General features: G+C 48.8%; 1 protein-coding gene across 4 annotated transcripts in view; it reads left to right on the top strand.

The window, feature by feature from the left end:
* The first annotated feature begins 2,532 nt into the window (after positions 1-2,532).
* LOC117039365 (pre-B-cell leukemia transcription factor 3-like) overlaps positions 2,533-12,117 on the top strand; it is a 39,672-nt gene continuing 30,087 nt past the window's right edge. For all 4 annotated transcript variants that reach the window (XM_033136461.1, XM_033136468.1, XM_033136477.1 and 1 more), the window contains exon 1: positions 2,533-2,741. In XM_033136461.1, coding sequence (XP_032992352.1) covers positions 2,548-2,741 — 194 coding nt within the window. In that variant the 5' untranslated portion in view covers positions 2,533-2,547. The remainder of the gene's footprint in view (positions 2,742-12,117) is intronic.

Raw genomic sequence — 12,117 nt, forward strand, 5'->3', positions numbered from 1 at the left:
CAACCTAAGGCGCATTGTTTAACTGGCCCACAAGCCGCCCCCGAACTGAGCCGCCCACTTGGTGAGTCCCCACGTGCTGCGTTAAACCGGCGCAGTATGGCACAGAGACTTGGTTCCATGGTGCCGAAAATCGTGTCTGTGCAGATGCAGACACCAGAAATTGTGTCTGCGCAGATGCAGTTGCCGGAAATTGGGGGCACGCAACGCTTACGCACACACACAATCCAGCCCATGGAGGGATCTCTGCTGGCGGGAATCGGCCCAGGCGAGGTAAACCTTGCCGACCCCTGGTCAACAGTGTGATGCAGCAGCAAAAAAAGTCAATGCTGTTCTAGGCTGCATCAACAGAAGTCTAGTGTCCAGATCAAGGGAAGTCATAGAACTGCTCTCTTCTGCCTTGGTCAGGCCACACTTGGAACACTGTGTCCAAATCTGGGCACCACAATTTAAGAGGGATGTTGACAAGTTAGAAAGTGTGAATAGGGCAACCAAGATGATCAAAGGTTTGGAAACTAAGCCTTAGGAGGAATGCTTGAAGGAGCTGGGTATGTTTAGCCTAGAAAAGAGGAGACTGGGAGGAGATATGATTGTCATCTTCAAATGTCTTAAGGGCTGTCACATGGAGGAGGGAGCATGCTTGTTTTCTCCTACTCTGGAAGGTAGGACTCAAACCAATGGCTTCAAGTTGCAAGGAGATTCTGATTAAACGTTTGGAAAAAACTTTCTGACTGTAAGAGTTATACAGCAGTGGAACAGACTCCCTGAGAGGTGCTGGACTCTCCTTCCTTGGAGGTTTGTAAGCAGAGGTTGGATGGTCACTTTAGCTCAGATTCCTGCATTGCAGAGGGTTGGACTAGATGACCTTTGGGGTCCCATCCAACTCTTATGATTCAGTTTCTATGACCAGCATGGGAGGTAAAATACCGTGTGCAGAGCAGAGTGTGACTAAAGCTTAGAATGATGGAAACTGTATGTGTTTTGTGAATAAAGGCAGAGAGAAAAATGTGGTGCATGGGTCAAAGCAGGCATCCCCAAGCTGCGGCCCTCCAGATGTTTTGGCCTACAACTCCCATGATCCCTAGCTAACAGGACCAGTGGTCAGGGATGATGGGAACTGTAGTCCAAAACATCTGGAAGGCCGAAGTTTGGGGATGCCTGGGTCAAAGCATGGATTCCCAGAATATATATGCATGCACACAAAAGATTTTATTTATTTTAGGAAGCACAACTTCTATTGTGACGGCCACAACCTGATGGCAGAAGAGGTTGCATGAATTTTGCCAGACGGCCACAAAGCTTTCTTCTGCGGAGCCATCTGTCACAGGGTGAGGAAGTCAGAGTAATAACAAATAGAGAAAGAGCATCAAATCATCCAGAATGTGACACATACCTATCAAGCATCTTCCATTATGAGGAGCATCTCCCATTTGTTTTCATTTTCAAAAAGTTATCCTGCCTTCCCTCACTGGGCACGGAAAGTTCTCTCATTTATGCAGAACTCTGAGTGTATTTTCCAGGGTTCCTCGTGAGGGAAGTACACGGGTCCCGATTCTGCCCTGCATGGATGGCCTACGGCGCCTTGAGGAGGACAGGAAACCAGCGTCCTTCCTGGATCTGAGTCTTTGGCCACAGAAGATTGAGTTCCACTCCCAAGACCATGACGTTTCGCTGCACGGGGGGCGAGGGACTGGCTCGGCCACCAGCTGCCAGGCGCTTCTTTGGCGCCCATTGGGACTTCATGGTTGCTGCTTCCCCTCCTCGCTCGCCGCCTCCAGGCCGGAGACCAGCCGGGCCCGCCCTGAGGCCCCAGGAGGATGACGCCCGGCGGGGCCTCAGGGCGGCCTAGCGGGGCCTCGGGAGACCCAGGGAGGCAAGGCGGGGAAGGCGGCAGGCGGCGCCCGCGAGGAGGAGCGCCAAAGAGGCGCCCGGGGGCCCGCCGCTGAGCGACGCCGCGCTTCCCCTTCTGGCCAGGGCGACGCGGGGCGGGCGCGCAGGGGGCGTCCCAGGGCGGGGGGAGGAGGGCAACGTCGCCCAGGCGCGTCGGGCGAGACGACGCGAGGCGCTTGAGGCGCCTGAGGGCGAAGGCGGGCGGGGGCGGGGCGTCGCCGCGGGCATTCCGGCTGGCCAGCCACTCAGCGAAGGCGTCTCCTGCGCTGGCCCCGCCCCTTCTCCCCTCGGAGGCGGTGATGGCGCTGCGGCCGCCGAGAGACTGGCTTTGTCCCAGAAGGGGGCGGGACACTCCGAGGGAAGGAGGGGGAGGGGGAGGGGGAGGGGAGGAGGAGCAGCGCCAGCGCCGCCGCCGCCGCCTCTGCTGCTGCTGCTGCTGCTGCTGCCGCTTCGCGGGGCGACGGCCGAGGAGGCGGGGGAGGCGGAGGCGGAGCCCCGTCGCGCGGCGGGGGCGGGGCGCGCGCGAAGAGCCAGGGTCGCCGGGGCCTGCTCTCCGCCAGTCGCGCGTCGGGCGTCCGCCAGTGCCAGGGACGCCGGGGGGAGGGGGGGACCGGGCCGCGACACCCGCCTGAGGCGCCTCCGCTCGCCCTCCGCCCGGCCATGGAGGAGGCTTCCCGGCTCCTGGCGGGTCTGCAGGCCCCTCCGGGAGGCCCCGGAGAGCCCCCTCCGCACCGGCTGCCCGCCCCGCCGGGCCCGCCCCCGCCGCAGGCGCCCCCGGGGCTCCAGGACACGGGGGACATTTTGCAGCAGATCATGGCCATCACCGACCAGAGCCTGGACGAGGCGCAGGCCAGGTGAGGGGGGGGGGGGCGTCCAGGGCGGCTCGCGGCGAGGGAGGGGCTCGCGGGGGACCCCCGCCGGGGCGCCGCCTTGTCCTGAGGGCGGGCGAAGGGAGGCTGCCGCCCCCGAGGGAAGGGCTGCCGGGCTTGGGACGGGCGCGGCCGGGATGCAGGGGCCGGAGGGGCCACGGGAGACGGGGCGGGCCTAGGCCGAGCGGGCGTGGGGTGAGGGAGACGGAAACTTTGCCTTGGCGCGAGGGTCCCCCTCCGAGATCCAGCGGGGAATCCATAGACAAAAGGGTTGGGAAGCCCCCCCCCCTCCCGGGGGGAGGGAGGTTATGGCAGGAGCACCTGAGCTCTGAGGAAAACAGGAGAGGCACCGCGGCACCGAACCCCAAAAAACTCCTCGGGCAGTTTGAGTCTCCGCTTCTGTACGTCCTGAACCGCGAGCCTGCTCCGTTTATGCTCTACATCTGTAGGTGCACACCTGAAAATGTAATGTGTGAAGAGGCCCTCGGAGCTTGATGCTGTGATCTCTGTAGAGTCTTGGGTTGCTGACTAGCCTGATCTGGTGACAGATGGCGTTTCCCTTGGGATCTGGTGAAGGATCCCATAATCTGTAGTTGTCTCCCATGGTAGGTTGATCACCAGGTGACCTATGAGCCCCTGGATGTTAAACAAGTGGTCAGTGCCCCGAACAATGTGTAAATTAGTTTCCCAGGCAAGATGTGAACTAAATGGGACTTGGTAAAATGGTATAAGAAAGAGAGAATAATTCTTTGTCAGGGATCAGAGCCCAAGTTGGAGGATTGGTGCTATTTCTCTATTGCTCACTAAGGCAGTAGCAATTCTAGCATAATATATTGGGGTGGGGGAAGATAGTTTTGCTATTTAAACGGTACCATGGTCAGTACCTGTGGTGGGCAGGCCATGAGGCATCACAGCAAATGCCAGTAGTGAACTTGCAGCAAGTCTGGGCAGGTCTGCAAGGAACAGGGACTTTGTGTAAGTGTAAGCAAGCCTATGGTACGTTCAAAAAGGAAAAGATTGATAGCTTTGGTATCTTTGGATCAGATCCTTATATTGTGCTTCTTACTTGAGATATCCACTAATGAAAAATCTGGCCTACTGGTTGAATTTATTTTGTTGTTCTTTTTGCCTTTGTTGAGTGAGGAACCAAAATAAGATGGTGAATTATCTGTGGCCCCACATTTGTGAAGAATTTGTGGCCAGACAGCTATTAATGGGCAACTTGTGGAAGAGTCATCCCAAGAGAATGGTTTTTCGTTAGTACTGGCCTGTGGTGCATTGACATTGAGGAACATATTTGCATCCATTTTACAGATTACCTGCATTTTTTTTGCAAATGGCTGGCAGTATAGGGTAGGGAGAATAGAGACTGACTTATTTTTATACCTATGTTTATTTCAATACGTTACTTTGATTTTTGCATTGTCTAATGTAGGTCACGTGCTGGGGTGCTGCACAGGACCATGAAGTTGCATGGTCTTTGCCTTAAGAGTTTGCAGAAAATTATTTTGCAGTTCCATTGATTTAAGTGAAATTGATTTCAGTGTAATAATGAGTTTAAAATCATAAATTATATTTTTTCTGCTTAGTAAAGACACACAAATAGACTGGTCTGAAAGAGGAGAGGGAGGAACCCTTGCATCTTCTTGGACTCCTGTTTAGTTCCTCTGTGCAGTGTTATATCTGATCTGTAACCCCAAGCAAAATTGTGGCTCATAAACACAAACATTGCTCCACTCTGTTAAGACCCACTTCATGTAGCCAACTTGGTGCATTGAGAATGTGAGTTGGGTATACTATACAGCTGCCTTGCAAATAAGTTTACAAAAGTTACTAGGCTCAAAACATGTTTACTAACTTGTCTGCACTTGCCTATGTGAGTCATTTGTGGCCAAATGGCAACAAGAAACAATTTCTCATCCTGGTAGCCTGGAGTTGATTCTTAACTTGCTGTAGGTGACTGGGCAAGTGGCTACTTACAAGTGCTGTAAAGTGGCATCTGCTGACTATCAACTATTTGTCCATCCTGGATTGAGTTGTGACATTGTAAATGTGGGTTGAGTTGTAAGCTGAAGCAACCATGTAATTCATTCAGTGCATACAAAAGTCCTAGAGAACTACCTAAACCTATCTGCTCACAGGAACATCATCCTTAAAGTCACTGGTTACAATCCAGCACAGAATTAGTTGCCCTTAAGATATCTTGAGATTTTTGAGCTTAAGGCTGAAGCCCTAAGAACACTTTCTAGGATGTGAGCGCAGTGGAAGAGGGGATCACACTTCGGAATAAACACACACAGGACTGAGCTGTAAGTGTGTCTAATTCTGTGTTGAATTGAGGCATTAATGGCTAACAGAGATATGAGGTACATATAAATATCCTAATGGGTGCCCCGTGGAAGAGGGAGCCAGCTTGTTTTCTCCTGCTCTGGAGGGTAGAACCTGAATCAATGGCTTCAAGTTACAAGAAAGGAGATTCCAACTAAACTTTAGGAAGAACTTTCTGACAGTAAGAGCTGCTGGACAGTGGAAGGGACTCCCTCTGGAGGTGGTGGATACTCCTTCCTTGGAAGTTTTTAAGCAGAGGTTGGATGGCCATCTGTCAGGGATGCTTTAGCTGAGATTCCTGCATTGAGGACTAGATGGCCCTTAGGGCTCCCTTCCAGTTCTTTGGTTCTAAGCATTTATGCCACTGAATTTTCAACAGAATGCCATGTTCTGCAGTAATGGTCTAGTATTGTTATCCCTCTAAGTAGTAATATTGGGCTGGATTACTGCATTGCTGGGAGACAAAAGGTGCTATCTATGCTGAATTTTTGAGTGTTTATTTTGTAAACAATCTAAAAAGGAAGATTATGATCTAGTCATAGCAATCTGTAACACAGCTTTTCAGAGGCAATATTCTGTGCCTCCACCACTTTGATAGGTGCAGATGTAGAAAACATCTTGACCTGAATAAGAGGGTGCGTTTATGACAGAATTCTGTCTGAAAAAGTATCTTAGGACCTATCGTCTTTACTCATGCCATTGTGGTGATTCTGTTTAATGAGATGCTGGCTTGAGAAATGCATCCTCTTTTAGGAGCACAGTGGCCTCTCTGGTGTTTTTCTCATGGGACTAAAATTAATCATGGGAGGTAACAAGCTTGATATAGGAAGAGCACAGCAAAAGGAATTAGCATCATTCCAGTTACTCACTTTGCCCTGATGCTGCATGTAATTTGGTAGTAATTCTTCTGCATTGATAATAAAATAGAACACGTTGATTATTTAAGTGCAGGTGCCAAAATTCCAATTTGAAAGTTTGCTGCAAGAAACATCAGTGCATATGAAGCAAAATATTTGCTCTGTGCAGTGTGCAGCTCCATCATGAATTGAATTCCCATCCTGTTGATGTGGTGAAATCATCCAATGATAGGAGGACCCATAAACAAAAACACATACATGCAACTGTGGACCCAGGCTGGGTTAGGATGCCTAGGTGTATATGTGTGTGTACATCTCTGTGTGTACTACTGTTCTTTTGGTGTAACCCTGTGCCATGCTTACTCAGAAGTAAGTCCTATTGAACTTGGTATGCCTTATGGCCTAATAAATGGCCTTAGGACTGAAGCCTTTATGCGTTTGCAGCAGTAGCTCTGGGGTAATGCCAGGGTACAGTAGATACATTTGAGGTATACAGTATTGTGCTATGTTAATATTTCTGTTCATGTAGAAACATAAAAAGAACCTCTAAGGTACATTAAATTTTAATTTATTCATCTTGACAGCTTAGAATCTTCATCTGTGGCACCGTAAAACAAAGTAGCACTCTGTATATTTGCTCTCTTTCAAAACGACTTCCCAGTTTACATTCTAAATTATCACTGGATACATATTTAGACGTTCTCTGCTCCTTCGTGCACTGGTGTGTTCCCTCTTTTTCTCCTCCGTTCATTCATGTGCCAGTTTCCACATTCCTGTGATCTGCTGGGCATGGCGAAATGCAGAAAGGATTAGCTGCAAGGTACAGCACCATGAGTCATAGTGTTGTACTTGTGCAGCAATACACCAGGATGCTCAACTAGTGCAGTAACTTGAAAAGCTACATGAGCAGGTACATGCAGACAGGCACCTGTCCTCAAGGGTTGCTTTTAAAGATGATTACAGGCACATACTGTAATGTGGGCTGACTACACCACTACAAGTCTCAGTGTTACTAGAATGCTCTAGTGCTGCTACATCTTATAACAATTTGTTACTGTTCCCTATGAAGTATTGTGAGTATTAGCAATAAGAAATTCAGCGCTGAAAACAAAGCAAGAAATCTACTGTTACTGGTTCTTGCACTTCCTGGTTAGTAGCAACTCTGCTACTGGGGTGGGGGGCATCTTTATGTTCCACTTGGCAACCTTATTGCCTCTTTGACAGCAGTCAAGGCCAGCCTTATTTATCTGAGTCTTGGAGCAAACCTTGCTTGGTAGCAGTCTGAACCCTCTGCTTGTATTCAGAATGTTACTGCTTGTGTTGCCCTTGGAGACCTGCACTCTGCCAGAGAAAGTAAAGTTATGTCGTGTACTTGGATCTTTGCATTTGACTTTTTGTGCAATCACAAACTACTACCTTTCATGTTCAGCAGGGTGCCACCTCTTCAAGGAACAGAATGTCAATAGAAGCAGGCAATTTGTGCCATGTTTTGTTAAGTCTGTTAGGCAGGACTGGGCTGTATGACTGCTGTGAGCTGTGGAATGTTTAATGGATTTACTCTAATGTAAGGTTGTTTCTTTTTCTTGTTTAAAGAGTCTGCCTTCCAGGGTGGCAGATACCTAAGTAGACTGGTGTATAACATTTTAAAAACATCATTAAATTTCAAAAGTCACTGTACACAAAAACAAAGTATGGATTTGACATTGAATCAGGGTGGATTTGATTTAAATCAAACTGATTTACGTAAATCACTAGTCAGTAAGGCTCAGGGTGGATTTTTTTTGATTTAAATTTAAATCAGTTTGATTTAAATCAAATCCGCCCTGCATTGAACTAAAGCTGAGGTGGCTGTTTGGACCCCCCCCCCGGTTGTAACGTAGATTTGTTTAAAATGTTACGAGGAAAACAGCTTCCTTGGTGGCCAAATTTCTTTTTCTAGCTCTTAAGCGTCATAAGACTAAAATTGATTGCATTGACATGGGTTTATCTGTATAGCTTCATGTTAGTGTTGGCTATGTTTTATTCTAAAGTTCCTCTAGATGTTATAGATGTTTTAATTTTGTATGGATAAATGTATTTTTTTCTAACTGATGGTCGAATAAAGGATGATGATGATGATGATTTGTTTAAAATGTTTAAAATCTGTTGATTAAGAAGCCTAACTTACTCAACCATTTAAAAAGAAAAAAAAGTAGGGCAGGTTACAGAAGAAGTGCAGATAAAACCACAATAAAAATAAAGCAATAAACTCTAAAAGCAGCAGATAAAAAGACCAGCATAAAACCAATAATCAGGGGTACAGTTTCACATTCGAAAGAACTGTGAAAATAAAAAGATATTCAGTGCAGAAATTATATCAAGGTAGGTGTCAGTCAAACCTCCCTGGGTGAGGTGGTCCCTGCTTGCAAGTGCTGTAGAAGGGCCCCAATATATCAGTCATTGTACTGTATCAGCAGACTCGCTTGGAGATGCAGTAGATGATTCTTCTGTAGTCCTAAACCATGAAGGCCTTAAAAGCTAAGAACTGGCCCCATGGATTGTGCCTAGAACTGAGTTGGAAGCCAGTGCAGCTGTTTAATCACTAATGAGAGATGTTCTGCCGCCTAATTCCAGTTGACAGTCTTGCAGCTGTGTTTTGAATTGACTGTAGTTTGCAGACGGTCTTCGAAAGCAGCCCTGCATGCAGTGCATTTAGTAATTTTGCAGCAGGAGTAAGTGGGCTGGCTTCCTGTAGAGTCTTTCAGCTATGGAAATTGTAGAACTATGGGATTAATGTAGAAGTCCTGAAAGAGTATTTTCCCAAGAATGAGTAATGAACTTTGGCTACCATTGAGTATTTAAACAAGTTCTGGAGAGTTTAATTTATGAGCTCAGTATTATTCATTGACAGATCTCTATACTGAGTTTATGAAATCTGATAGCGATGGTTTATTTGTATTTGTCATTGCTTGCTTAGTGCAATAATTTTATTTAGCCAAATGATGACCATGTAGCATGAAGGCCCACTTTCCCCTTTGTATTTTCAAAGTGAAATTCTATACATGTCTGCTCAGAAGAAACCCCCATTGAGTTCATTTCAGTGGGACTTGCTTCCAGATACAGTGGTACCTCAGGTTACAAACGCTTCGGGTTGTAAGTGTGTGTAAGGTTGCAGCCTCAGTTGCTCTAAGTGTTGTGTCTCTTCTTCCAAGAGTCTTGGGGCCAATTTATATATTCAGAGTGTTGGTGGAGGGGTGCCTGCTTAAATGCCTCCACTTTCCCCATCTTCTATACATATAGAAATAAATCCCAGAGAAAGCTTTGCTGAATCCATCCTCCTGGCATGCTAGATTTGTTTGTACAGGAAGCTCTTGGGAGGGGGACATGAAAAACACAAATTTCAGCCTGAAGTAGTTCTGCCCATGAAAAGTATCAGCATATGATTCTGTTAAATATATCAACACTGGTGGTACAACTGGACTCCGCCACTTCCAACTTTCTATGTAAGAAGCTCCCTGCAAATGGTGAACTACCAAGGAGAGGAATTCTATGCTAAAACATTCTCACTGCTGTGCTAGTTCCCATACAGAGAACCTACTCTACATGAGAACCTTCAGAAATGTCACTCCCTTGCTCTTCTGCAGTCTCATGTGGTGCAGTCTGAAATTCTTACCCTGCATAAAAGAGAGGCTGGCTTTTGGTGTATTGTCACTGATCTGCTGTGACTGCTCCAACTTGGGAATTTTTTTAATGAGATGTGCAAGGCTGCACTTAGAGCTGCAACCTGACATATCCTGAAGGTAATTGGGTTGTAGTGCCAGTTAAATCCTCCCACTCCACCCCATGATGACCCGCTTCCTGGTTTGAAAATGTATGATGTATTCTAAGTGCAAGGAGAGTTGGAGCAGAACAGCTAGACTGGGACATGGTAACACCCCTTGCTTATTCAGTATGAATAACAAAACAAAACAAAAAAAATTCTTTCCAGTAGCACCTTAGAGACCAACTAAGTTTGTTCTTGGTATGAGCTTTTGTGTGCATGCACACTTCTTCAGATACACTGAAACGGAAGTCACCAGACCCTTAAATATAGTGAGGGAGTGGGGAGGGGTATTACTCAGAAGGGTGGTGGGAATGGGTGATCAGCTGATAGGTGTGGAAAACCTGTTGATGACTCTTAACAACTCTTGCAACAATTGGTCTTGCAGGGAAAGGCAAGGGGTGAGATGGCTAAAGATAGCTTTGTCATGTATCTATATATATATAAAATGCAAGTGTCTCTGCGTCCAGTCCGTGTGTCTCTGGGTTTGCGCTACTGCGCATGTGCCCCAGGGACACAGCGATTGGATGGAGAGAGATCGGGCCACGAGCAGCGTCGGCAGTTGAAGCGGGGCGGTTGAATCAGAACGCCGGCGCTGCAGAGGATGAGGGGAGGCTGAGGAGGGAGGCCACGCTGCTACTGTCGCCGCTGAAAGCCGAGCCTCGAAGGCTAGCGGCCCAGGAACAGCACAGAGCAGCCCGCCCCGTGCAGCGCTGACGTTCCGCTTCAACTTTGTCGTCGTCCCCACCCTGCCAGTTTCCCAACTGAATCCCAGTTGCTGAGGGTGGAGGCGGCGCACACACAAAGGGGCTTTGCCTCGCCGCTGCCGGGCGAGAGGGGACCCCCCTCCCGCCCCACAAAGCCCGGCCCCTGGGTCCAGGGATGCTGCCCCATCTCTCTCTCTCCCTCCCCACCCCACACTCTCACCCAGAAGGGCTCGGAGCCGGTCGGGCCCCTGCAAAGCCGCTGGACGTCCATGGCGGGCGTCAAGGTCGGGGCTTGCCCAGCCTGGCCGGCGAAAGCTCTGCCTCGCTCGAGGGAAAGGAAGAGTCTGCCGGGGAGGAGGAGCCGCCGGCCGAGCCGGGCCAGCGCTGATTGGGCGGAGCGGCCGGGGGCGGTGAGGGAGAGGCTCCCCTCCGGCCCAGGAGGAGCCGCCTGACAGCGGCGACCTAGGCACACCCTCCTCCTACTCCTCCCCGGCCCTCGCCCGCCTCTCTTCCCGCGAGGCGAAGGCCCCGGTGGGGGCCTCTGACAGACAGGGAGGGCCGGGGGAGGAGGCCACGGGCGCCTTGCTCAGAGTAGGCCGCCTCCCGCTGCAACTGGCCGCGCGCAACCGACACCCTCCCGCTGCTGCTGCTGCCGCCCTCCTCCTCTTTCCGGGTCTCGCCCAGGCAGCTGGCGGTGGAGGAGGAGAGCCGGCAGCGAGGGAGGGAGGCCGGTCGGCTGAGGTGAGACCGCTGGCGGCGGCCGCGCTGAGGGGAACGCACCGTTCTAGCGCCCGTTATTTTAACGGGCTGAAACCACTAGTAATGAGATAAGAATCCAATGTCTTTGTTCAGACCAGGTTTCTCCATGGTTTTAAGTTTGGTGATTAGTTGCAATTCAGCCACTTCTCTTTCCAGTCTATTTCTGAAATTTCTTTGTATTAAGACAGCTACTTTGAGATCTTTTATAGAATGTCCTGGGAGATTAAAGTGTTCTCCTACTGGTTTCTCTGTCTTGTGATTCCTGATATCAGATTTATGTCCATTTATCCTTTGGCGTAGGGTTTGGCCTGTTTGTCCAATATAGAGAGCTGAAGGGCACTGTTGGCATTTGATTGCATACACAATGTTGGAAGATGAGCAATTAAATAGTCCTGAGATGGTATGTTTGATGTTGTTGGGGCCAGTAATGGTGTTGTCCGGTTTGTCCAAACATGGCGCCCACCTGAAGTGGTGCTTAAAACAAAAGGGCTGTTAGGCAGCAGACTACAGCTGATTGTATTTGCATGTGATATGTAGTTTTGGCCTTAATAGAAAACAATATAAAAACAAGGAGGTGTGTTGCCCTTTGGTGCATTACAGTGGTACCTTGGGTTACATACGCTTCAGGTTACATACTCCGCTAACCCAGAAATAACGCTTCAGATTAAGAACTTTGCTTCAGGATAAGAACAGAAATTGTGCTCTGGTGGCGCAGCGCGGGGTCCCATTAGCTAAAGTGGTGCTTCAAGTTAAGAACAGTTTCAGGTTAAGAACGGACCTCTGGAATGAATTAAGTACGTAACCAGAGGTACCACTGTATTATATTCATGGAATATGGTGAAGACCAATGTTAAAATGTAGTAGTTGTAGTTGTAGTAATAATAAAATATTTATACCCTGCCCATCTGACT

Source organism: Lacerta agilis, chromosome 2 (assembly GCF_009819535.1).
Source record: "Lacerta agilis isolate rLacAgi1 chromosome 2, rLacAgi1.pri, whole genome shotgun sequence".
Taxonomy (NCBI): Eukaryota; Metazoa; Chordata; class Lepidosauria; order Squamata; family Lacertidae; genus Lacerta; species Lacerta agilis.